Source organism: Sus scrofa, chromosome 16, assembly GCF_054392235.1.
Source record: "Sus scrofa isolate SSC_HxYL_T2T_F1_AM1 chromosome 16, Sscrofa_HxYL_maternal_Yorkshire_Landrace_v2.0, whole genome shotgun sequence".
In the NCBI taxonomy this organism is placed as follows: Eukaryota; Metazoa; Chordata; class Mammalia; order Artiodactyla; family Suidae; genus Sus; species Sus scrofa.
This window is the reverse complement of record NC_139398.1, coordinates 78,329,309-78,356,721: the sequence shown is the minus strand read 5'-3', so window position 1 is coordinate 78,356,721 and position 27,413 is coordinate 78,329,309. Positions and strand designations below refer to the sequence as shown.

At 42.0% G+C, this 27,413-nt stretch overlaps 1 protein-coding gene across 2 annotated transcripts; it reads right to left on the bottom strand.

Moving 5' to 3' along the window:
- On the bottom strand, positions 1-25,389 carry HAVCR1 (hepatitis A virus cellular receptor 1). 2 transcript variants are annotated; one of them, XM_085001540.1, is made up of 9 exons: positions 25,333-25,389; positions 24,849-24,906; positions 21,968-22,300; positions 18,203-18,466; positions 14,451-14,546; positions 11,308-11,363; positions 7,812-7,926; positions 5,982-6,018; positions 1-2,686 (listed from the first exon to the last, which is right to left on the bottom strand). In XM_085001540.1, the coding sequence occupies exons 2-9, from the start codon at positions 24,892-24,894 to the stop codon at positions 2,584-2,586; spliced, it is 1,050 nt and encodes a 349-aa protein (XP_084857666.1). In that variant the 5' UTR covers positions 24,895-24,906; positions 25,333-25,389; the 3' UTR covers positions 1-2,583.
- Between the last annotated feature and the right edge of the window lie 2,024 nt (positions 25,390-27,413).

Sequence of the window (27,413 nt, the reverse complement as noted above, 5' to 3'; positions counted from 1 at the left end):
TTTCCAAAATGAAAACCAAAATGTGTTTTATTAAAGAGTGTACGTACAAATGAAATGCGTGATGAGGTATCCCTCACACTTTCACACACTCACAAAATTATCTTCGTAGCCATTGGTGAAAGACTGATTCTTAAAGATGTACACAATTTCCTAAGTTCAAATAGATGGTTTTGATGACACCAGTGCCCTAATGTCCCAAGCTAGATCGTAGAAAGTGTGATCTCAATTATCTCAAAAGATCAAAAGCAAAAGTCAATACATTCCGCTGCATCAGCAGAAAAGAATTTAATATTAACCAAATGCCTCCCCTTCCTGCCCTCTAGCCCATTCTCCCTCTCAGTTATGGACAGCTTTTTCTACAATATAAAATAATAGCCAAATTAGCCAATATCAACTTTGCAAAAGCAGACATTACTTAAATAATAATAATAACAAGAGGTGCCACATGGTAAGAGGTTTATGAATTCAACACCATTGGAATTCCCACTAGACACAGATACACATGCAGAAATGAATCTAATAGGTGTAAATATTTAGGCATAAGGAACGATTTACGCTAATGCCATCCAATGTAACTAGTAAGAGTTAGGGTTAGAACTCAGGTCCTATTTCTTTCTACCATCTGCTTTACCCCAAACCTCCATGTATAGTTTCGTAGAATGCTGCTGGGGATGCCAGTAGTCACTGGGCTTATGGGTTTCAGGCAAATTTGGGAAATGCCAAAGTAAACAGAGTTAACCAGACTTCCGGAACCTGTGATGTGCTATCATAAAACTCCAGGAAGGGTGTGGAGAACAGAGCACGTATCATAAATTCAAAGCTCCGCAAGTCACAAAGCGGGTAACCAACATGAGCCTGACGCTAAGGCAAGGGCCGGGGGCAGGTGGATGTGACGCCATGTAATGGGGCTCTGACTGCACGGGCATGCAGTCCAGAGATGCTACAAATCTGGGCTTTAATTTGACATCTCTATGTCCATGCACATTGTCTTGAATTTAAAAGAAAAGCACTGTAGTTGGAACATAATTTTTTAAACCAGATCAGTCTGGTCCCATTTGTGAAAACTAGTGTACGAGGCTTAGCGAACTTCTTTGCCTGCATCACCTTAGAATTACTCAGAGGCCCTTTTCATTTCCTAGAACTCAGCTGAAGTAACAAAAATGTTGCTTTCAAAAACCAGCATCCAGCCCTCACAGACCACTTTGCTGCGAGCAGCTCTGAACTCCAAGCCTGACTTATCTCTGGGTTTACTCAAAGTGAAATTAATATCCAGTCTTGTTAACTGTTCATGTAGAAATGGTTCTGGAGACTAAATATATCCTTACCTCTAGCGTTTGTCTAACTCTCTAGGAAAAAACCCCAAATTTAATTGAGTTGTCAAAAAGAAATAACAAAGGAATTGATTCAATATGAATAAAACCCTTTCTCTTCCCCCAAAATTTTAAAAATCAAAGTGGCCTGAGGACAATTTAGAATGCTGGTGATGCTGGTAACACTCTCTAATGACACTATGATATTTGCAAACTAATTTTTCTAAGGCAGAAGCTCTCTTTCCCTACTCCTTTCCTCTCTTGTTTTACTTTTTTATTTATTTCTGTCCTACCTCATTCTAAACATTACTTGAGAGAGCCTGACAGTTGCTTACCTAAGTGCCCTGAACTATGGCACAGATGTAGCAGAAACAGCATAAATTACATGGCAACTGATTTTCTCGCCCTCGTGTCTAGATGGTCCACTCATGACCCCTAGCTTCTTCCAACTGCTAAAATACCCATCCTAGTCCCAGGTAAAGCACTCAATGCCTCATGTTTCCAGAGGCATGAGAAACCAGATCTACCAACAGCAAAATCACACTCACTTCTGTTTTCCCAGGAGGTAAATAAAACCCTGTGTACTCCCATGATGTGAAACTTTGGGGGGCCTTAAGGAATATGAGTTGGAGCTACTAGATTAAAAAAAAAAGGGGGGGAAGATAATCATGAAATGCTTCCAAGTCCTTTCACTCCCAAATTGGATTTGCTGATTTTAAGTTATAATCAGTTCCTCTTGACAGCATTGGTAAGCAAGGTTGATGTGCTCTTTTGGTCTCTCCAATGAGGATTCATGATGGATACAGGATACATAGGGTCTAAAGAGAATGTACAGGAGTTGTCTGGTGGCCTAGTGATTAAGGATTTGGCATTGTCACTGCTGTGGCTCAGGTTCAGTCCCTGACCTGGGAACTTGTGCTTGTCATGAGCATGTGAGCATGGCCAAAACAAAACAAAAAACAAGCAAAAACAAACAAATAGAGAGAACGTACACTTCTAAGGAGTACATTTCATGTTTTGGAGAGAGCTCTGCAATGACCAGAAAGACTGAACCAGTGTCAATATAAAAAATTAGGACTATATTACAGAGGTTGCCGGTGTACAGATGAGCTAGATTCACTCTACCTAGTGTCACTGACTTGTTAGAATGCCACGTGAAACTGACCGCACAATTGTCCTGCTGCTGATGGGACTCTGACTCGGTGGTATCTGGTCAGTCTCCTGAGGTCAAGGGTATAACACCTTCGGAGGCCACGGGATCTTAATCCATGACTTAATGACTATCCTCAATAATGTAGATGTTGTCTTCTGCTCGGACATGCTTCACCGACATGTTTTTCAAAGCTCCGAAATGAATGTCCTTAAATGAAATTATCCTACGAGAAGAACAAGAGTAAGAGAAAAGAGGACCACTTGTCAAGTATGAGCAGCACCTTTGCTTAGGTTCAGGCAACACTGGGTATCTGCAATTCCCAGACCCCCACTCACATAGCACATGAAATGAATAGAAGCTTCCAGAGCTGTAAATAAGCAGTTGCAGGAAATGCAGCTGTTTAATAAGCAGGTAGAAAACTTCAGCAGCAGTTCAAAAACACTCACCCTGGTCTCCTTCAAGAGACTCATGTCATGGAATACAAAAATTGAAAATCTAAGAAGACAAATATCAGACATCAAATTGAATTACTAAATCAGGAAGCATATTCTCTTTTTTGGTGTGTGTGTTTTTTAAGGCCACATCCATGGCATATGGAGGTTCCAAGGCCAGGGGTGGAATCAACAGGAGCTGTAGCCACTGGCCTACACCACAGCCACACCCACACCAGATCTGAGCCATGTTTGCCTCCTATACCACAGCTCACTAGTATCCATGAGGATGCAGGTTCCATCCTTGGCCTCGCTCAGTGGGTTAAGGATCAATGCTGGATCCACTGAGCGAGGCCAAGGATCGAACCTGCATCCTCATGGATACTAGTCAGATTCATCTCCACTGAGCCAAGAAGGAAACTCTTATCATTTTCTTTTCTTTTTTTCTTTCTTTTTTAGGATGCTTATTCTCAAAGATGGCTAAGAAATGGTTTGATGGTATTTTTCCAACTGTGGATTGTGACCCTTTAGCAAGGGTTATTAAATCTATTTAGTGGTCTATATCCTGTACTTAAGATAAATAAACATAAGTAGGAAGTTCCCGTCGTGGCGCAGTGGTTAACGAATCCGACTAGGAACCATGAGGTTGCAGGTTCGGTCCCTGCCCTTGCTCAGTGGGTTAACGATCCGGCATTGCCGTGAGCTGTGGTGTAGGTCACAGACGCGGCTCGGATCACGCATTGCTGTGGCCCTGGCGTAGGCCGGTGGCTACAGCTCCGATTCAACCCCTAGCCTGGGAACCTCCATATGCCGTGGGAGCGGCCCAAGAAATAGCAAAAGGACAAAAAGACAAAAATAGCAAAAAGACAAAAAAAAAGATAAATAAACATAAGTATACAAATTACCAGAACGTATTGGACACGGTATAATCGTATTGCTTCATCTGTGTGTGTTCTGGATCATGGAATCAAAAATCTTACCGTGTTTTAATGTCCAAAATTAGAAAGCCATGGGTTAGATAACTTTTATAACAGACACTCACATATCAGGTGTACAAAAAGGTCATTTGTGGAGTTTTGATACAGTTGTTGATTGTATACATTTGTGTATAGTGACTATTTTTATTACCTAAGCCTGCTCAGAAATGACCTAAAACGTACTGAATCTTCACTCAGCTCTGATTTTTAAATAGATTAGTTATACATGTCTGTGTTATTCATAAGGAAATGCTTGTTTTTGTTTTGTTTTGCATTTCTATTTTATACACCAGTTTCTGCAACAAAGATTTTCTTTTATAATTATGTGATAAAAAGTGAACCTTTAAAAAAGTTAACAATGAAAGGGCAGAAATCAACTACTAGGATGTTACCTTCCATGCTCCTTTGTCTCCAGGGAGTTTTTTTTTTTTTCCTTCCACTCTTCAGACCAGATGGTCAAAACGTCTGTAAGTATGGGGTTTGGACTCTAAAAGACCTGAGATTGAGTCTTTGTCCTGCTGTGTGGTGCGACCTTGGATGTCACTTAAACATCTCTAAACCTGTTTTCTAATCTGTAAACTGAGAATAATAATAGTGCGTAGCTCACAGGTTTATGGCTGCTGTGACAGTCATGACTGCAGTAATAAAAGCCAACATTTATGGAAGACTTGCCATCTGTTGGGTATTATTCAAGGTACCCTCTACAGACTGGATCCTGTGCTTAACTCAGACCTAGGACAGCGTGTATACAAACATCGAGTGAAAGAGAACTAGGAATAATGGACAGCAGCTTAAGAGGGATGGATTTGGGGTTTTTTTTGTTTTCTGATTTTTTTTTATTTTTAGGGCCACCGCCGTGGCTAGGGGTCAAATCGGAGCTGCACCTGCCAGCCCACACCACAGCCACAGCAACGCCGGATCTGAGCCGAGTCTGAGACCTATACCACAGCTCATGGCAATACCAGATCCTCAACCCACTGAGCAAAGCCAGGGATCAAACCTGCATCCTCATGGATTCTAGTTGGGTTCATTAACCCTGAGCCACGAAGGAAACTCCAGGAGGGATGGATTTTTGAATCAAAGACCTTGCTTAAAGCCCAAGCTGAGCTTTAAGGGTTAGGGGTAGGGTTAGGGTTAGGGTGAAGCCAGATGAAGCCAGATGAAGTAGGCTCCTTGGATTTGGAAGTAAGTTGTAGTTTCCTCCCATGACAGGCATTTGGGCAAAGGACTGGGTACAGGGATGCATACAGAAAGGATTTAACTTTTCATTGGGCAGTGAGGTAGATTTACCAAAATTTTAAGTTCAAACACCTATGAGGCCAGGTAACTAATGTAAATGAAGAGAGCAGGCTGAGTGTGGAACAAAAGGGGATGAGAAGGACTGGAGAGAGCTGGAGGCATGTGCCTTACCCCGGGGCCTTTGCCCTTCAGCCAGGAGTTGTTCCTCGGCATCTCTGCAGACCTGCCTTCTCCTCCTTTGGGCCTCACTCAGAAGGCCTATTGCCCTGTTCTATATGTCCCAGGGTGTTCCACTGGAAGTTCCAAAATACGCCATTTATTCATTTATGTATCTTCTCTCAGTTTTGTTCATACAGTAGTCATTCAATAAACAAAGCAAACCAAACAACCCATTTAAAGATTCCATCAAACAGAATCTGCGATTCAGTTCACTTGCTCTAAGAGGTTAGGTTTGAGGGGCTCTTTGTATAGCAGTTCTGGTACAATTGCAGGGACATACAGAGATGCTAAAAATATCAGTGGGGAGTTCCTGTCGTGGCTCAGTGGTAAGGAACCTGACTAGTATCCATGAGGACTTGGGTTTGACCCCTGGCCTTGTTCAGCGGGTTAAAATATCTGGCGTTGCTGTGAGCTGTGGTGTAGGCTGGCAGCTACAGCTCCGACTGGGAACTTCCATATGCCACGGGGGCACCTTTAAAAAAAAAAAATCAGTGGAAGGTTGGACAGCAATGGAGATGCTCTTTAGATTTTTTAGGATCCAGAGTGTAAACTGGAGAGTTGAGAAGGAAAAGAGGAGAGGAACAGAGGAAAGTGTCATTTTTACTAGAGTCAGAACATCAGAGGGTGTTGACAGAGAGACTTTCAAACTTACCGTAGTAGCTCCACTTTGCTACCCAGGCATATATACCCTAAATGGAGGAAGAATTAAAGAGAAAATTGCACATGTAAGCCAAAGAGTTCATGAGATTTTTTTTCCCAACCAGTATATTATTTCTGTTAATGCTTTAACATGAACAAAATCTGTACAGAGCTCAGAACCTGAAAAAACTTAATTTAGAAAAAAGAATGTTCTTTTTCTTTTTTTTTCTTTCCTTTTTAGGGCCACACCTGGGGCATGTGGAAGTTCCCAGGCTAGGGGTCGAACTAGAGCTACAGGTGTGAGCCTACACCACAGTCACAGCAACTGGGGATCTGCGCTGTGCCTATGACCTATACCATAGCTAATGGAAATGCCAGATCCCCAATTCACTGAGCAAGGCCAGGAATTGAAACCAAATCCTCATGGATGCTAGTCAGATTCATTTCCTATGAGCCACGACAGGGACTCCCAGAAAGAATATTCTTCAAAAGAAGGGGGGAAAGGAGACTATCTGGGAAGTTCCTGTTGTGGCACAGCGGAAACAAATACAACTGGGAACCACAAGGTCGAGGGTTTGATCCCTGGTCTCTCTCAGTGGGTTAAGGATCTGGCATTGCCGTGAGCTGTGGTGTAGGTCGGAGACTCGGCTGGGATCCTGTGTTGTTGTGGCTGTGGTGTAGGCCAGTAGCTATAGCTCCAATTTGACCCCTAGCCTGGGAACTTCCATATGCTTCCAGTGTGGCCCCAAAAAGCAAAAAAGCAAAACAAAAAAACCCAATCTGGACCCTTCATTAATAACTTGGGTATCTTCTTTTGAATCCACAGGGCCCAAATAAGGCACTTTAAAGTATCTCATATTTATTAATAGTTTAGTGAATTCACCCACAAGCCCTAGCTTACTTTAATGCAATTATTACATTTCACTGTAAAAAAAAAAAAAAAAAGAGTGACTGTGTTTCTTTCATAGGTGGCAGGTTTTATAGATGCGCACAACTGATGGAAGGAGAGCAGGAGACCCTGGATGGTTGTTTTGTGAACTACTTTGTTCTACTTCCAGCCCTAAAATCCCTTATCCTTCCCAAGTCTCATTTGTTTCTTCCATTGCATGGGTGTTGTAAAACCCTCAACAATTTCACCCCCCAGAGATATACACCTTGGTTCTTCAGGGAAGGGGAGGAGAAGGGAACAAATCTTATTTACTGCAAAGCTTTGCTGTCTTCCAAACCCCAACTTTACCCCACCGACTCTTATTTCTCTGTATTTAATTTCTACTATGAAGAATTTAAATATCGCAATTCTCTTTATGAGACAATAATTTTAAGACAAATTAAAAAAATCAAACGTATATCTTTGTATGGCTGGATCACTTTGCTATACAGCAGAAATTGACAAAACATTGTAAACGCTAACAAAAATTTTTTAGAAAGAAAAAAAAAAATCAAAAAGAACAATGTTAAGAACCAAGGAAGTAAGGTGAAATTAAAATCACAAGGGGGAGTTCCCGTTGTGGCACAGCAGAAATGAATCTGACTAGTATCCACGAGGACGCAGGTTTGATCCCTGGTCTCCATCAGTGGGTCAGCGATCCGGTGCTGCTGTGAGCTGTGGTGTAGGTTGCAGATGCGGCTCCAATCCTGCATTGCTGTGGCTGTGGTGTAGGCCAGTAGCTATAGCTCTGATTTGACCCCTAGCCTGGGAACTTCCGTATGCTGCGGGCGTAGCCCTAAAAAGCAAAAAAAAAGACACAAAAAAAAACCAAAAAAAAGAAAACACAAGGTATGTAGGGCAACAAGCATTTTGTCTCAAGAATACATCTGTAGGCACAATTCCGAAGTGACTTACTTTTGGCAATAATGACAGTCAAACATATGAGCAATAACACTATGGCAGTAACACCGATTCCAATGTAAACTCCCTGATTTTTGCTCAGCCAGTGACTTTGTTCCAGCACCACAGACTAAGGAAACATCAAGAGATAAAAAATAAAAATAAAAACTTTGTTAGAATTATGGGAAGAAAACATTCCCTAAAATAATATACCGAGACACATTTTTCTTTTTTGACCCTTGCCTAGTGCTGGATCATGAGGGGTGAGACCAAATGATCTGAGGTTACAACCATGTGATGAAATTCAAAGACAATTTAAAATGCAAAATCAGTTTAGGGATAGTGGCAATGTTTTAGATCTTGCTTGGGGTGGTGTATACAGAGGTGTATATATTACATTTGTCAAAACTCTAACTGTATGCTCCAAATGAGTGTGCTTTATTGTATGCAAATTATACACTTTTTTAAAAGGAGTAAGTTACTGCCATAAACAATCCTCTTATAACAGTAAAGAAGAAAACAATTTTCGTTCATATATAAGTTAATGAGGTAGTGTTACCTGATGTTATCTGAATGTGCTCAATTATTGAATTTGGCCCTTAATTACAAAATTTACTCTTTCTAACTAAAATTCAAGACTCTATCTAGGTCTTTATAAATGGACTTGAAAGTGGCTGTTCACAGACATGGCTCTGATTAACAATTAAAACGCTGTGCAATTGGACAAAAATACAGAATTTGTTTAAATCTCCTAGTACAGTTTATACGGGATCATCACTACCTGGAATAAGCCTAAAATACACTAGGCATCATGTCTGGCCCCTTTCCATAGCTTAGCTCTAATCCTAAAGTGGTCCCATAGGGCAGGTATTTTAACAGAAAGGAAATGGAATCAGAAAAAGATCAAGTCTCAAGTATCTTCCTATGTAAGAATTTAATGTCTGGAGTCAGAATCCTACCTCTTTTACTTAGTTGCTGTGTGACCATAAACAAGTTATTTAACCTCTCTGAACCTCTGTTTCTGTGCCTATCAGCTGCAGATTAAATAGGGTTCTTGGGAAAAGTACTTTTATGGACTTTCTGATAAACACTATGAGGCATACAGAGGATAACTTTAGTGACTGAGTCATCCTTGCTTAAAGGATGGTGTTTGGGAGGGAAAAACTCTATTATTACCTTACTTGTGTGTGTGTGTGTGTGTCAGGGGGAGGGGTAAATATGGAACATGGGGTTATAGTAAGCAGGTTTTGCTTCTTTTTTAAAGCTATTATGTTACAGGAATTCCTGTTGTGGCTCTGCGGGTTGAGGACTTGCTGTTGTCTCTATGAGAATGTGGGTTCAATCCTTGGCCTCACTCAGTGGATTAAGGATCCAGCATTGCCACCAGCTACAGCACAAGTCACAGATGCAGCTCAGAGCTCGTGTTACCATGGCTGTGATGTAGGCTTCAGCTGCAGCTCTGATTTGAACCCTACCCCAGGAATTTTCACATGCCACAGGTGCAGCCACACAAAAAAATTTTTTTTAAATTGCTGCATAAAAACTACAGGTTCATTTTAGAATGTTCAGCTAAGTGTTAAAAAAAAAAATCAATCATAATCCTAACATCCAGAAATAGCCACTGTTACCATTTTTCATAATGCACTCTTATGATAGAATTGTATCCTTATAGTGTTTTTAACAGAAACAATTACTATATTCAATATATAGTGCAGTATATGCACTTTTTAAAGGTTAGTTTCTTCACTTAACAATCCATACTGTCTTCTCATGTCAGTAAATGGACTGCATTGATGACATCTTCATGGTAATATGAGTGGGCATGCTTAATTGACTACATAATTAATTCCTTATTATTGAATATTGATGTTTGTAACATTTTCATGATTATAAATAGCATCAATGAACATCTTTTCTCACACATCTTTGTGTATTTGCTCAATTCTCTCAGTAAGATAGAGTTCAGTAAGCTGACCTACTGGATCAGACTCTATACTGCGAAATTTCAAGATACCCTGGAGATATCTTGACATCGTCCAAATCAAGATGCAAAAATCCCACTATTTTGCTACTGCCTATTGTGGACTTGCTTCTAAATTTCTTCTACTTGCTGCTAAACACACCTGGCCTGCAGGTAACCGAGGTCAAGAGTAAGCTTACCATTCATAATGGTTTTCTAAATTTTAATCCAGCTTAAGTCTCACTGTACAGCACTTATAATAATTACTGACATAGTGGCTATTTAATGGGCATATACAAATTCAGCCATATTATCAGATTGGTCAGTGCCCATACCATGAGAGCTGGGAAAATCTTTAATATCATTCCTATGGAGTGGTGTTCTTATTGTCACTAAGGTATGCACCATAAGGCCATTTGACTTTATACAAAGGAACTCCACTTTGCCTGAGCTTGAATTTTGTTTACAATAGCCATGCTGTAGTTTCTCACCACTTGCAATCAGGACTGCTCTCACACCTTAAACTTTTTTCTTTCTTTCTTCCTTCCTTCCTTCTTTCCCTCCTTCCTTTCTTTCTGCCACACCTGCAGTATATGGAAGTACCTGGGCTAAGGGTCGAATTGGAGCTGCAGCTGTGACCTATGCTACAGCTTACAGCCATGCCAGGTCCTTAACCCACTAAGCAAGACCAGGAATCCAATCAGCATCCTCACGGAGTCTAGTCGGGTTCCTAACCCACTGAGCCACAACAGGAATTCCACACCTTAAGCTCTTTATGTTGCTTGCTTCAAAGAATTATCTGCACATAGTAAAAGGAAAATTGTTTCTCCCAAGGGAACCCAAAGAAAAGGTCCTACTGATAAATATTTCTAACTTATTTTCAAAGATGAGACTTTGAAGAACATCATGAGACCAGAGCCCCTTAGATTTTTCTCAAGCTAACTGTGGAAAAAAAAGTAGAACATCTTATAAAATCACAAAGTTGTTTGAGACCTTAGGGCCTTAATAAATCATTACATGAAGAGGTTCATATATAGAAAGACTCAGCAGTGACCTCAAAATTTCTGTATATATAGGAAGGCAGTTGGTTTGGAAAAGGATATTAGGGAGCCTATGTTTAAACAAGCACACTTTCATTCACATAATGTTTTTATTTGGGATGGCCTCCATTCCACCACATCAATTCAAAACACGTCATTTCCCTAATGATGAATGAAGTCTTCCTGCATATATAATGTTAACTCACGCTTCTTGAATCCATTCATTCTTTTTTTCTAATTTTTGGCCAAGAGGAAGCCTGGGGTGTGTGTGTGTGTGTGGCATAATAAAATATCACTTATCAGGTATTTCTAACAAACTCATGCCTCTATACAAATTTTAAAATTAATTAAAGCATTTCTATTTGAGTCAAATTATTTTCTTCCTTCATTTTCTTAATGAGAAAGAATCAATCTGTGAAATAGTCTTACACTTATAATCTCTAAATGTAACTTGTGTCGAGGGAGACATATAAGTGAATTCGGCTAATAAAGTAGGAATGAATATGCTTACAGTTTGATTGTTTTGCTGAAGGCCATCTGAAAACTGTGTCGTGGTGATATTCCCATCTGCTCAACAAGAAGGAAAATTAATTAGAATTATAAAAAATATTGAATTTTCACTGCCAACACTAAATATATTCACGTTGCCTCCTGGTAATGAATGAAAAGTTGAATAATAATATGACCAAATGTGGTAGGAGTTGCAAGAGTTACACCAAGTTACTAACATTTATTAATTTAACCTATAAGGCTGCGCTTCTTAACCCTTTGAAAATGGACCCCTTTTTTCTTCTTTATGGAAAAAGAATGTGTGTACACACAAAGTTTACCTACAGTTTTAGAGGAGTCACAGGGGCCCATTCTTGAACCAGGTTAAAAATTACCCCTGAAAGGGGTAAAAATCAGTATTTTCATGACAGCTAAGAAATGAACGCCATGAGTGTTCAGAGGCAATATGCACACCAAAGACCAGAACTACCCTATTCAAGATGGATATTCCATTGGTTTACATTCAAAACGTGAGTGAAAAGGACTAAGATATCTAAAAAGGTGGCATCTAGCCCTACATTTTATGCCACCATGCCCAGACATTGATCCAGAAATGCTTTACAAAGTCTCTGTTCCATCAGCCCCAAGACCAATCCTATACTACCTAAAACTCCAATATAAAAGGTTATTATGTCCTCAAGTTTTGAGTGTCAAAGTTTAATAGTGTTTTGAAAGATCTCTTAAGCAACCATAGGTCAAATATAGGATTCTCTTCTGACTGGTATCTATCACATACTAAGCACTTTACACCCTTAGAGCAATTTCCTTAATCCCCCTTTTTTGGAGAGGAAACAAACTTGAAATGGCTAAACAAGTTTCCACCTCTAGTAAAGGACAAGAGCCTTGGCTCATAACCACCCAGACATTACATTCCTACCCAATGAATATACCACAGGGTTTTGAAATTCCATAACTAAGACAAAGCCATAGTCTCTCAGTGTCATTGAATGGACTAACTGTATCCCCCCAAATTTTTACATTTGACATTACTGTATCTACATTATTTCTTCCAAAACTACTTCTTAAAAAGCCAACGACAATATCTCCAGTCTAGGCTGTTTATGATTTGTGTTATAACCTTAAGTCCTTCAGGAATAGAAGGAATGATATGGTAAAAACTGTACGAACCTCAGTCAGATAAAATTTGAGTTCTATATTGTCAATATCTCTGAGCAATGTGACCTTGATCAAGGTCCTTTGCATATATATTTGCATATATATATATGTATGTATTTGTATTTCTAGCTGGGGTAGCCTTGAACTAGAAGCTGTTGTTAGCACCTGTCTCCTGAAGCTGTCACACTAGATGATGCCTGTAAAGCGCTTAAAACCTTGTTAGACAAATATCAGCTATGATGAGTTACTATGTCTATAATGAAAGGAGCAGTTGGAGGAGGCACACCGTGCCATGCACTTTGCAAACATCACGTCATTCATTCCTCACAAACATCCAGTGAGGGATGCGACAACTTGCCCATGGGCATGCAGCAAGTGACTGGTAGTTGAATTGGAAACTCTGTGTCTTCAGAGCAGAACTATGGTTTCTGTTGGGCCTCCCCAGTCTGGCAATGGCAGTAAATAAGGCCTGTCCTGAAATAATTGAATGAGATAATGTGTGACAGTTTGCTGGCACAACCCTCTGTCAAAAGGTGGGTGGCCGGCCAGGTGACAACCAAAATTCCTTCCAGACCAGCATTCTTTGCTTTGTGAGGCTTTAGCCCGGTGAAGTCTGGCACAGTGAGGATTTGGCTGGAAAGCCTCAGAGACACTGCTGAGACGGCAGCAGTCACAGAAGTCCTGGGGACACAGCCACTCCCCTGTCTGTTCCCCTCCAGAAAGCTCTACCTTGACCGGGTTTTGTGACACATTTTAGAGAACAATCCCACTCTCCTAGAATGATCCCGCTCTCCTACTTTCTTCCTCGTAGCTGAAAAGTGGGGGGTGCAGCTGCTCCTACTGCTGTTACCTTGTATTTTGGTCTATGTTCACTGTGGTTTTGTGGCCAGAAAGAGTTTACACTAAGGATTCTGCTTTCCAAATCAAATGACACCATTAACAAATCCCAATTAAATTGGTCCCTCTCTGTGTCTCACTGCAGCAGGTCCATTTTTTCTTTTTCCTTTTTTTTTTTTTTTTCTGTTTCTTTTTGGTTTTGTCTTTTTAAGGCCACACCTGTGGCATCTGGAAGTTTCCAGGCTAGTGGTTGAATCAAAGCTGCAGCTGCCGGCCACAGCCACAACAGCACCAGATCTGAGCCACATCTGTGACCTACACCACAGCTCACGGCGACACTGGAGCCTTAACCCACTGAATGAGACCAGGGATCAAACCTGCATCCTCATGGATACCAGTTGGGGTCTTAATCTGCTCAGCCACAATGGGAACTCTGCAGCAGGTCCGTTTTTAAATTAATCAGCTTCCACAAATGACTGGCAAAAGGTACACTGTATTGGGGGTCCCCTACAGCTCCCGAGTACAGTAAGTCATAAACATAAGGAGTCCTGCAAAACTTGACCTTGTTTGGATGTAGCACAGGCAACAAGGACACATAAGCCAGCTCTACATTACAAAAGGGGTTCAGTGCATGGCACTCCCCAAACTTCCACCATGAAAGATAACAGGGTTCAGTCATCACCTTTCTCTACCATAGGAAAGACAGGCTAGCCTTACATTTGAACAAAATGTGGGACCTGTTCAAACTGGGGGGAGTGGGGAATATTTGGTGGCGGGGGCGGGGGGGGGGGAAAGACAGCAGAATCTCAGAGGGGCATGCCTCTCTGGTGCCAGTATTGGTGTCCTCAACCCATCTCTAAGTGTCCATGTGAAATAAAGCTTGACAAGGCAGCATGGGAGCCTCCTGGATCTATTTAGGCCCCAGGACTTAAATAAACCGTAAACACAGGTGACCAGTTTGGTCCAGACCAGCTTAGTCTGGATTTAATTTTAAGACCGGCCCAAGAGAGCAAGTCTACTAATAACCTTAAAGTCAAGCCTGGTTCATTTAATTTGGAAAAATACTGCTATGCATGTGGATGTTTCCAAATTGTGCCAATGATTATCAAACTATGATTGCTCCCAGGGGCGCAGGAAAGGAACCGAAGTTACCTGTTGAGCAAGAGGGCACCAGTGAGCTAGTCATTGTGTTCTGCGTTGTGATAGGCAGGGTCACCTCTTGCTGTGATGGAGAAGTTAAAGCAGCACCTGGAATGACAAGAATGGAAGACCTTGTGTTCTATATGTGGAGGAAAATTTCCATCCCCAACAAAAATTAAAAAATAAAACTAAAATTGGAATTACTTTTCAACTTTCCCTTAGAGAACTGATCAGAGATGGCCTTGAGGCATTATACTACCATATAAATTGGATCTAGACAATGATCTGGAGAGCTTAATGATAGAATCCTTTACCTTTCAGAGTTCCCATTGTGGCTCAGTGGTAACAAACCGGACTAGGAACCATGAAGATTCAGATTTGATCCCTGGCCTCACCCAGTGGGTTAAGTATCCAGCATTGCCTTGAGCTGTGGTGTAGATCAAAGATGCCGCTCAGATCATGGGTTGCTGTGGTTGCAGCTTAGGCTGGCAGCTGTAGCTCTGATTGGACCCCTGGCCTGGGAACTTCCATATGCTGCCCCTCCACGCACCCCCCCCAAAAAAGAATTCTTTCCCTTTTTATAATCCTCGAATCCTAGGATCCCTGTAAAGCCTACAACAGTGCATCTATCTATCTTATGGAGGGCAGCCAATTAAGCTTTTATTCACACAAAGGACACTTCACTTTTGTGAAGCAGAGGCTGGGAGCTGGCTTTCATCCACCCCCTTATCACCCCGCATAGGTCTTTCTCTTTTTCCTTTCCTTCCACTGTCTTCACATTTCAACATGACCTTTTCTCATGTTTTGAGCTGTTTTTTGTTTTGTTTTGTTTTTTGTCATAGGTAGTGCTAGTGGTGGTTTTTTTGGTTTTGGTTTTTTGGGTTTTTTTAGGTTTTGGGTTTTGTTTTGTTTTGTTTTGTTTTTGCTTTTTTAGGGCCATAGCTGCAGCACATGGGAGTTCCCAGGCTAGCGATCAAATCGGAGCTGTAGCTGCTGGCCACAGCCACAGTCACAGCAACTTGGGATCTGAGCCATATCTGAGACCTACACCACAGTTCATGTCAATGCCATATCCTTAACCTACTAAGCAAGGCCAGGGATCGAACCCACATCCTCATGGATACTAGCTGGGTTCATTACCGCTGAGCCACGATGGGAACTCCTGGGGGGTCGTTTTGGTTTGCTTTCTTTTACTGCTCAAATCTGTAACAGAATATGCTTCTCTTTAGAAACAAAGGACAGGGCAATACAAGAAAGTCAGATGATCAAAGTCTTCATTCAGCTTGAATCTGTGCAAAAGATGGCTTAAGCTTAATTTCTTTCCCCAGTTTGGGTCTTCACAGCAACTGTCTTTTCTCCCCTGCTTCTACAACTGGACGCTCAATCAGGGCGTGCATATTTTAGGCACCTAGCATATACAGAGCTCAGAAAGGGTGGGGTGTAAAGCTCAACATCCCAGTACTCGATCTGCTCAAATATTCCCCACTTTCCTATACTGTAAAGTTCAACTTTAAACTCATATTCTTTACAATACTATCAGTATATATAAGTCAATTAATACTATCCCTCAGGAGGCACATGGACACATAAACCAACACTTTCCTTCTGAACCTCTGCTGTAAACAAAGTCAATAACTTACATAAGTTCACCAAACCAGGTACCCTATCTATCCACCTTTGCACGCACAAACTATTAAGAAGCTAAATCAATATGAAGTCAACAGATTTCCTAGTGTGTTTGCTACCTGGGAGGAAAAAAACTGTTTTGTTTGTTCGTTTCTAGGGCCACACCCATGGCATACGGAGGTTCCCAGACTAGGGGTCCAATCAGAGCGTACTGCCGGCCTATGCCGCAGCCACAGCAACTTGAGATGCCAGCCTCGTCTGTGAGCTGCACCACAGCTCACAGCAATGCCGGTTCCTTAACCCACTATGAGGGGCCAGGGATAAAATACTCATCCTCATGGATACTAGTCAGGTTCATTAACCACTGAGCCACCACAGGAACTCTTTTTTTTTTTAACAAATTTGTATGCCTCTAAAATCCCATTTTTTACCTAAAGCTGTCTCTTCCAAACTCAGTTCAAAGCCCTTCAGATCCCTCTGAGTGGAATTTACACATGGCTCAATGGGAATGAAGGAAAATCAATATGTTCCATCAGATTTTTTTTTCCAATTTTATGGCTGCACCTGCAGCATATGGAAGTTCCTGGGCCAGGGATTGAATCTAAGCCACAGCTGCAATCTATGCCACAGCTGCGGCAACACCAGAACCTTTAACTCACGGGTGCTGGGCTGAAGATTGAACCTGTGCCTCTGCAGCGACCTGAGAGGCTGCAGTGGGATTCTTGACCTACAGCTGGATTCTTAACCCATGGCACCACAGCAGGAACTCCCCATCAGATTTCTCTGGCTAAGATCTTGCAACATCTCTGTGACTCCTCAGGACCCAGAGCCACTTCAAAGTACCGAAGGGTTGTGGAGCCTTTGAAAATCTCCACTACAAAGTTATCTTTTTAATCCTAAAAACAGGTCTGATCCTAAACTTGCCCTCGGGATGGCAAGCTATTTTCCCCACCTGTAAGTCAATTTTTTTCTCTATTTTTGTTAAACCTAAACCTTTATCATTCGAAGTATGACCCAGGTAGCCTGAAATGAAAAAAGAATTCTGCATCCCATAGATCCTTAAATTCAATGTTTACTTTCTCATTAGCATGTACAGGATTTCTATGCTGTATAAATAAGTTAAAGCATGCTAGAAGCAAAACCGTGTAAGTCACTGACACCCTGAGAAAACAGGGTAATTGTATGAAGGCTTTTCCAGTGAGAAGGTCAGATCAGGACAAATTCATCCAAACCTGAGCTCTATGTTCATAACAGAAGGCAGTAAAGGCCCACAATTCAAATCGAGGGAAACAATCCAGACACAACCACTTTCTATTAGTAAGACTGTCAACACTGAACTTAGACTCTGTGTCTGGTCCCCACAAATAAAAAGTAGGATTCAATCCTATCTACTGTGCCTAGGGGTGTCATAAGAATCAAGTGACATAATACGAATAAAGCACTTTTCATGGCTCCTGCTGCAGGAAACAAAGTAAATATTAACCTCGATGAAATCTTATCCTCAAGTGCTGGGTTAGACTTCAAAATGGGTGAAATGATCTCTAGTCAGAGGTCCTTTTAGGGACAGACTCTCATTCACCTGATCCTATATTCTGGCATTCTCTATTTTTCCTTCATAAGTCTGTGCTCAACTGGCCCACATCCATACCAGCCTCCTTAGATGTCCAGATCAGTGGTCTGGCTTTTTTTGTTGTTATGAATAAAGTCCTTTAAGAACCTGACAAAAAGCGTCAGGTCCCCCTCACTCTGAAAAGGCTCATACATACAAAAGGTGACTACAACCTGGGATGGGGGTTCACGGATTCTGTGACGCCACATTGGGAAGCCTGGTCAGAATCCTTACCCTAGAATGTACTTCTTCTTTTTTTTTTTTTTTTTTCTTTTTCTACGAATTTTATTTTATTTTATTTTATTTTTATTTTCCCACTGTACAGCAAGGGGGTCAGGTTATCCTTACATGTATACATTGCAATTACAGTTTTTCCCCCACTCTTCCTTCTGTTGCAACATGAGTATCTAGACATAGTTCTCAATGCTATTCAGCAGGATTAGAATGTACTTCTACCTTAACACAAGGCCCTGGATGGTCTACACCCTCTGCTTTAAAGTCTTCTGGGCTCAGGAGCAGATCTGTTTACCTGTATGGACAGTCTCTGTGGTTGCTGGCATGGGAGGAGCAGAAGTAGAGACACCAGTTGTTGGAGCAATGGTGACCGTCGTTTTTGGAGTCATGGTGACCGTCGTTTTTGGAGTCGTGGTGACCGTCGTTTCCGGAGTGGTGGTAGTTGTTGTTTTTGGAGTCGTGGTGACCGTCGTTTTCTGAGTGGTGGTAGTTGTTGTTTTTGGAGTCGTGGTGACCGTCGTTTTCCGAGTAGTGATGACCGCTGTTGTCGTCGGTGGAGCTAGAAATCAACATGAAAGCAAAATAAATCAGGCACCTGGAAATAAGAGATGTGTGCTGGGCCCATACACCAATTTAGCCAATAAGGCTGTCCCCAGGCAGAACTGGGCACTTAATTCCCATGAACGCAGAGCACTTGTCATTGCACCTAGAATCTGTGGCTGAGGAGGGCTCGAAGACATTCACAAAACAGCTGCACTGAAAGGATTCTATTTGGGGGAGGTTTGCAGGTAAAAAAAAATATACCTGGGATTTGTATTGAAGAACTTTGAAAATTATGCATATCGGATTTGTCTATCTTCATAAACATCTGTGAAGTAGGGAAAAATGTCTAGAACCCAAAGCTGTCTTGGTCCACTCAGTGGTGCTTAACTAAGACCTAAACAGCAGTCCCCAAGAACCAGACTATTTACGAGTATTCAGTTCAATCAGTCCTGAGGCTCCCCTCCCAACAGACCTGCATCCTAAATGAGGATTAATTCACACCAGTAACATATGCTGGATAACACAGATGCCTTATGCATTTGGTTAGAAGGTAGACTAGACCTTTTAAGGTTCCTTCTTACCTAAAGGATAATAGCAACAGGTAATAACTTTGACTCTTGCCAGAGTCAGAAGTGGTGTAGATTTCCAAACCACTTACTGAAGTCCTCAGAGCTACCCAGAGAAAGAACTGAAATGAGAATTAAGCCCAAATACAGTGCCATGCACAAAACCAGAAATTGAAGGACTGAATCAAGAGTGTGTACTTTTTTTTCCCTCCAAGCACCTTTTTTCCCCCGTAAGTACCCTTAAACTTCAGCTCTGCTAACTATAAATGAGAACCTCAAGTGTCCTGAATAGAGGACAATTGGTTTGAAAACTTTACTGAGGGGTTCAAGTCAATGAAATGTGGAAACTAACTAATGTTTACCTTAAAGAAGAAAAGCTTTTTTTCTCAACAAATATTTGTGAGTGCCTATTACGTACAAGGCATTAGTAAAAGTTTTAGGCTTGGGTGGGGGGTGGGCTTCTGTGACCTCAGTGGTAATTGCTCAGCACTGTCACTGTTAACATGAATGCAGCTGTAGACAATATATAAATAAATGAGGAAGCTGTTTTATAAATAAACTTTAAAACACTGTTGGTGAGGCTGTTTTAGAACCTCATCTGGCCCTGAGGCTACAGTTTGCTGACCCTGATCTAACAGCATAGCCGGAGGTTTTTAAGTACAGTGCAAACCAATCCCCTCCCTTCAGATTAAAATCAACTTTAGATGAGCTCCCTTGTGGCTCAGCAGTAACGAACCCAACTAGTATCCATGAGGACGAAGATTGGATCCCTGACCTCACTCAGTGAGTTAAAGATCAGGCATTGCCATGAGCTCTGGTGTAGGTCACAGGCTCAGATCTAGCATTGCTGAGGCTCTGGCATAGGCCTTAGGCTACAATTCCAATCAGACCTCTAGTCTGGGAACTTCCATGTGCCACAGGTGCAGCCCCAAAAAGACAAAAAATAAAATGAAACTGACTCTAGAGAAAAAGCCAGCATGCAAAAAAAAATCAGATCAAAGGATTATAATGGAAACAAAGAGGGGGAAACCTAACTGACTTGTTTAACTAAGGTGTCTTTCCCAGTGGTAAATATTTCCTGAGGAAGAAATTAGGAGACTAAGGGAAGAAGGAGAGTCTCCACAGAAGGTTGAAAAGTAAGCTCACTCAGTAAAACGTGCAAGAAAACTTAAGCAAAGAATTGGATTGGAGGCAGAGACTCACTTTGGCTCAGGTATGGACCCATTGCCCACAGGCCAAAGCGGTGGCTTTGTAAATATCCACCTACTAAAGAATTTCTAAGTGCTATCAAAGTCCTCTACTAATAGCATTTTCTATGTCATTTTTAAGAACTCTTCAGCCAGATCAATAACATAATTTCACAACTCAAAGGAAGTTGTAATCATAATCTCTTCTGCACAGGCTGCGTCCTCACAGCTGTCTGCAGCACCCTCTATTACCAGCCTCTTTTGGCTTCCTTAAATTGCCTCCCAGATAGTTTCCCAGAGCCAGCTATCTCCTCCACCAGAAATAACCTTTATTTGTACTTGCCTTCATAAAGGGTACACGCCAAGTACAAAAATTGGGAGACGGCAATGTCAAGTTCATTTAAATTAAAAAAAGATATACCTTATGAAGACCAAGGTATTGAGTTCTATTGTCAATATAAGACCTTAGCAGAAGGAGATTCAGCAGCAAAGAGCACCAGAAACCAGGAAACCCGATCTACTCCTTCCATCAAATGGTAAGAAAAATTAGGATGTCCACATCAAGACAGGAAAAATATAAACCTCCCAGATTTTTGGATTTCCTGAAATTTTTATTTTTTGTTGTTTGTCTTTGTCGGGCTGTACCCTCGGCATATGGAGGTTCCCAGGCTAGGGGTCGAATCGGAGTTACATCTGCCAGCCACAGCCACAGCCACAGCAACATGGGATCTGAGCCGCCTCTGAGATTAAACCACAGCTCACGGCAACGCTGGATCCTTAACCCACAGATCGAGGTCAGGGATCAAACCCAAGTCCTCATGGATCCTAGTTGGGTTCGTTAACCACTGAGCCACGACAGGAACTCCTCCATGTCCTCAAATTTTTGAAAGCCACTGGTGAACAGTTATTGAAAGGCAAATGTTTTCATACTTCCATAAGGCCACTTTAATTTTTAAACAAACAATTTAGTGATATGGGATGAAATACGCCTCAAAAAATCCAAGACAGGGCAGAGGGAGGAGGTGGAGGTATATAGACTTAATGTATATGCAACAAGACTGAGTTCAAAGTTAAAAAGCTGAATGATACATCTACTTGATAGGACCTTCTACTACTTATTTATATGTATGAAATTCTTAAAATGTTAAGAAAGGACATTTAAACATTCTTCTAAGACATAATCTCAGAGAAAAGGGCAATTCTTCAAGTGAAGTAAGTTTAGCTTGATGAAAACATTCACTGTATTTCACTGTGGGATGGGTGAATGTTTTTCATGAAGCAACTAGCATTTCTTTTCTCTCTTTCTACTTTTCTTTCTTTGCTTTTTAGGGCTGCTCCCGGCCGCATTTGGAAGTTCCCAGGCTAGGGGTCGAATCAGAACTGCAGCTACAGGCCTACCCCACAGCCACACCAACATCAGATCCAAGCTGTATCTGCGACCTACACCAGAGCTCACGGCAAGACCAGGGGTCGAACCCACATCTTCACGGATACTAGTCGGGCTCGTTAGTGCTGAGCCACAACGGGAACTCCCCCAACTAGCACTGCCGAAGCACTGCTTTAGGAGAGGGTTTGCTGACGGAGAAGATCCTCTTGCCTGTGGTCTTGAACAGTTCATTCTACACACATAAAAGTTTCCAAGACCTTGGAAAACAAGATTGTAGGAACCACCTCTTTCCCTGTTAAAGGAAGCGAAAGTTAACATCAAACAGAAAACTCATCATCGTGAACCCACAGGAAGCGATCAAAGGAAGGCGAACTCACCTGGCCTGACCTTCAAGGTGTAGGTGACTATTAAATCGTTGAACCACCCTGCCAGTTCAACACGGCAGCAATACACGCCACTGTCGGAGAGTTTTACATTTACTATGGTCAAAGACACATCCCCATGTCCAATATTTCCTTTGAGCAAATAGCGAGGGTCCTTCTGAAAGATGACGTTGTATCCATCGGTCCTGATGATATAATCTGAGCAGCTGAACGTAGAACATGCCCCTCGGCCCCAACATGTGGTTGTAATTGATCCACTATAGGTGCACTGAAGCGTCACAGACTGACCCTCCACCACAGTCAGTTCTGTATAAGACATTACACTATCTGCAAGTAAAGAGAAACCAGAGCATGAGGCCTCAATATGTCAACCTTAATTTTATTTTCATCTTTTGCTTTAGATAGTTTATCTGGTTGGTAATCATCTACCTTGAGTTGATAAAATTTAATATAAGCGTCTTTCTTTCTTTTTTTGCTTTTGAGGGCCGCACCATGGCATATGGAAGTTCCCAGGCTAGGGGTTGAATCGGAGCTGCAGCTTCCAGCCTGAGGAACAGCCACAGCAACACCAGATCCAAGCTGCATCTGCGACCTACACCACAGTCACGGCAACGCCTGATCCTTAACCCACTGAGTGAAGCCAGGAATTGAACCCATGTCTTCATGGATGCTAGTTGTACTGGTTATCAGTGAGCCACAGTGGGAACTCCATTTTCCTATGCTAACATATTTTTTACCAACATTACAACTTATTAGATATACTTGTAGATAAAACATAATACTTGGGAGTTCCCTTGTGGTACAGTGGGTTAAAGACCCAGCATTGGCACTGAAGTGGCAAGGGCCTGGAAACTTCTGCATGCTATGGGCACAGCCAAAAAATAATAATAATAATAATAATATTTTTCTGTATTCAGGATTATTTCCCAATAAGATAGACTTCCGAGAGAGAAATTACCAGGATAAAGTTCTCTTGTGACCAAACTTCTTCTCAAAAGGTTTGAAACATGACACTCTAATAATGCATGAGTGTATATTTCATCCTGTGTTTTGACAAGTATCTGCTTATTAAATAGATAACACATACATGGGCCTTTTCCCCTCCTCTAGGTTCAATCACTCTCTCAGATGAAATCTGTTTAAAAACTCTACTGCATTTAAAGTTTTAGTTTTCAATTTGTATTGCAATTTTAAAATAGCTATTGCAAATAAAGTCACCTCACAGGAGTTCCTGTTGTGGTTCAGCAGATTAAGAACCTACTTAGTATCCATGAGGATGTGGGTTCAATCCCCGGCCTCACTCAGTGGGTGAAGGATTGAGCATTACCATGAGCTGCAGCATAGGTCACAAGTGTGGATCATTTCTGGTGTCGCTGTGGCTGTGGCGTAGGCCAGCAGCTGCAGCTCCAATTCGACCCCTAGCCTGGGAATTTTCATATGTCTCAGGGGCAGCCCTAAAAAAAAGAAAAGCAACAAAAAAAAAGTCACCTCACAACAATTCTATCATTAAAAAAAAAAAAAAAGGCAGAGCAAATGTTTGCTTAAAGTATCACTGGAAAACAGAATCCTAAACACTTTAGTTCTTAGACAAATGGATTTGTAACAGTGTCAGGAGGAACTGAGGCCTATCATAGACTTTAAGATCCATCCCAAAAATTCAAGTAGGTGTCACTTCTCATGAACTGATAACAGACCTGCCACTAAGCAAGGTCCACTTTACCCAGGTGAAACCAAAAATATTGGAAGATGTTTAATCAAATACTATTTTTTTTTGCCACACTCACAGCATATAGAAGTTCCCAGGCCAGTGATCAAATTCCAGCCAAAGCTGAGACCCACACTGCTGCAGAGACAACACCAGATTCTTTTTTTTTTTTTTTTTTTTTTTTTTTTTGTTGCTTCCAGGGCCGCACCTGCAGCACATGGAGATTCCCAGGCCAGGGGTCTAATTGGAGCTGTAGCCAACGGCTCACACCACAGCCACAGCAACTTGGAATCTGGGCCAACTCCATGACCTTCACCACAGCTCATGGCAACGCCGGATCCTTAACCCACTGAGCGAGGCCAGGGATGGAACCCGCAACGGCATGGTTCTTAGTCGGATTCGTTAACCACTGCGCCACAACAGGAACTCCCAACACTGGATCCTTAATTCACTGCTCCGGGCCAGGGATCAAACCCATGCCACCGCAGAGACAACACAGATCCTTAACCCAATGTGCTACAATGGGAACTCCTAAAATATTTTATTTTTAAATCTACCCTTTAATTATACATGGTTTAAAAAAAAAAAACTCAGAAGGCACAAAATGGTACACTAAAAGATTCGTCCCCTTCCAACCTTATCCTTATCCTTACTTTCTCTCCCTCTTCCCTTCTATACCATGATAACAACTGTTGTTATTTCCAACATACACTGAGTAGCTCATACATACACAACAATCTACCCATCCCTTTTTTGCTTTGGGGGGTTTTTTGGCCACGGCTTTCAACAGCTTGATGCAGCTCAGTTTCCAGACCAGAGGCTGAACCTGGGCCACAGTGATGAAGGCAATGAGTCCTAACCATTAGACCATCAGAGAACTCCCAACTCATACCTTTTCTGGTTTAAGCACAAATAGCAACACACAACATACGGTGCTGCAACATGCCTTCTTCACCTACCCATGGATTTTGAAATTCTTAGCATTTATGCCGTTTCTTTGGCTTAAGGTTTCAGCCTGGTTCTTTGCTCACTAGTTGACCCCACTCCCTTGCAACAAACAAAGCCCAAGAATATCTATCTTCCTCCACCACATCCACACACCCTCTCACCCCCCCCACCCCGCTCCCAGATCCCCTGGACTTCTAAAACACAACCCACCTATTTCCTTACCTGTCAGAAGGAGTATGAGGACCAGGGCGGTTACCCAAGGGTACATGATGGTATTGGCCTGAAGGAAAGAGAAAGCAGACTGGTTGGTGTACCCTCCCCCCGACCCACCAGCCAAAATAAGCCTTAACCCTTAACTTGTAACTTCTCCTTTCACCCTGACTAGGCAAGTCACATAAGCCTGCCTGCTACAAACCAGACCACACAAAGGTTTCAGGTCTCCGTTAGCTCCAGGTGACTGAAGGCTGCTCTACACCTTCTGACAGACAAAGCTCTCCTCTGAAACCACCCCCTCTTCCCCAAAAACTTTCCTATACATCAAGTCCCAAGTGACTCCCAGGTGTTGATGGAGGAGATAAGGGAGCAAACAGAAAGGAAACCAGAGGCAGGCTCAGGAGGGGACACCAGAGCAAAGACGGGTGTCCCCTCAGCAAAGGTGCATTTCTTCTTGGTCTCTACGATGAGAATCCACAGTCTGGGGACTTACTGAGGACTGTCCACAGCCCAGGAGACTGCCTCTCAGATAGCTCCAGGAACTGCTCCCGAGAGTCAGAAGCAGGCTTATCAGCTATATGTGATTGTGGAGAAGCACAATCAAGCACGCATCTCGGGAGAAGGTCGCTGCGCGTCACGAGGAGGAGCAGATATCTCAGTTAATGACTTTAGTGCTTTGCTAGGTATGGAAAGATGAAAGAAATGTGGATTCATGAAATTTTCTCCTGAAAATATCTAATTATCTGAAGTCCCGTTCTACCAGTTTTCCCAGATCCCAGAGTGTCTCGTTCTCCATCGCTTTCCTGAACTCTCTGCAGGGTGTGTTGCGCATCAGTGACTACTAGTGACTTGACTGTTTGTAGAACCAGAGGGCCGGGGATATTCTTTAGCTACAGCGCCCCCTCGTGGTTATAAATTCAACCTCGATTTAGGAGGCAATTCTGGACCATGGTATCCCAGGGTGCTAAGATGGCTTTTTCCTGGGTCAGGCCAGGATTTCATTGGTAGCCACTCAGGATGCTTTCCCGGACTATGCTCTGCTAATAGCAGCCAAAGGTATCTGGGCCACCTGTCTTACTGGTCTGTTATGATCCAGGTAAAATTCCCCCTTGCTGCTTCTTCCCATATCTAGAGTTATACTATTACACTCATTAGTTCATAAAGAACTGTTTATCTGGGCAATCGTTTCAAATTGCTGAGTCACCATTTTTATCAGAGGCTGTTACACCTTTAGAAATAAAAGACAAGCCAACATTCATAGGGTCATAAGCAAATATTTAAGCCAAGAGTTTCCATTTGTTGCCACCCAGTATATCCCCAGCTCATCTGATCTAGTCTGTTCTGTACCAATGGCCATCTTAAAAGTAAATGACATATTGGTATTATTCGTAAGACACCCAGACTCATTTCCTAGTGTCATTAGGCTGATCATTCTTAGTACATTTAACTATTCTCAATGTAAGGGGGCTTTTAAATATAAATGACCATAATCTGGGGTTAGTCAAATAAACCCCTCCCATAACTGAAGGAGAGTCCTTCCTAATAATTGGGAAGACATATTCATTGACTAAAATTTAGCTTGTTGTTCTGATTGAGCTTGGGTAACTTTAAAAGAAAATTCATATTTATAGCCATGGTCAGAGCAAGTCCCACTGACTGGCCAAGTGAGGGGGTCCCATCTAATATCAATAGTTCCTTGAACAAAACTGTAACTTCTTTCTTCTAGAATAAATTTCCTAAGGGCCATCCATAAAGAGCCCTGCAGAGGAAAAATCCACCAAGGTAGCCCAGAAGTCCTGGATGTAGGTAATTGATCAAAAGATCAACAACAGAATTAATTTTAAGACTCTGCATAGGATTTCTGCACATGATAGAAAAACCCTGATTTATGCAAAAGTCCACAAAATTATTGTGTAGCTTCTCCTCTCTGAGTGTTGTTTTAAGGTGAGTTTAGGTGAGCCATTCTCTCTACACATCAGTCCAGTGCAGAGAGCCTTTTTAGGTAGAAGATATGAATCTAAAATCAATTTCCTGGAGTTCCCGTCGTGGTGCAGCGGCTACTGAATCCGATTAGGAACCATGAGGCTTCAGGTTCGATCCCTGGCCTTGCTTAGTGGGTTAAGGAGCAGGCGTTGCCGTGAGCTGTGGTGTAGGTTGCAAACGCGGCTCGGATCCCGAGTTGCTGTGGCTCTGGCGCAGGCCGGCAGCTACAGCTCTGATTCGACCCCCAGCCTGGGAACCTCCATAGGCCGCAGGAGGTGGCCCTAGAAAAGGCAAAAACATAGAAAATAAATAAAAGTCAATTTCCTTCCGTTTTTCTGCGCATGAGTAATTGAGCCCCTGATGAGGATCCTTCCACCTAGGTTGGAGGTGGTCATCCACATACTTTTTCCAATATGCAGAATCTCCCGGTTACAGGTTATGGGGCATCTGATCTTCCTCCAAAGATAGACTGCTATGATAAGCTTCAGAAACAAACTGAGGGTGTCCTTTTAACAAGTCAACTAAATGTTACAGTAATGTAACATAACAGGGACGATCATCTGGAAAGTCCGTCTTAGGCAGGAAATACGC

Bases quoted from the DNA above. Each gene is read 5' to 3' on its own strand.
- HAVCR1 (XM_085001540.1), bottom strand. From the start codon at position 24,894: ATGTACCCTTGGGTAACCGCCCTGGTCCTCATACTCCTTCTGACAG. The intron at 14,547-18,202 runs GTAAACAGATCT...TTGTCATTCCAG, and splicing joins CACAGAGACTGTCCATACAG to GTGCTGCTTTAACTTCTCCA. The intron at 6,019-7,811 runs GTAAGTCACTTC...TCCTCCATTTAG, and splicing joins GACTGTCATTATTGCCAAAA to GGTATATATGCCTGGGTAGC.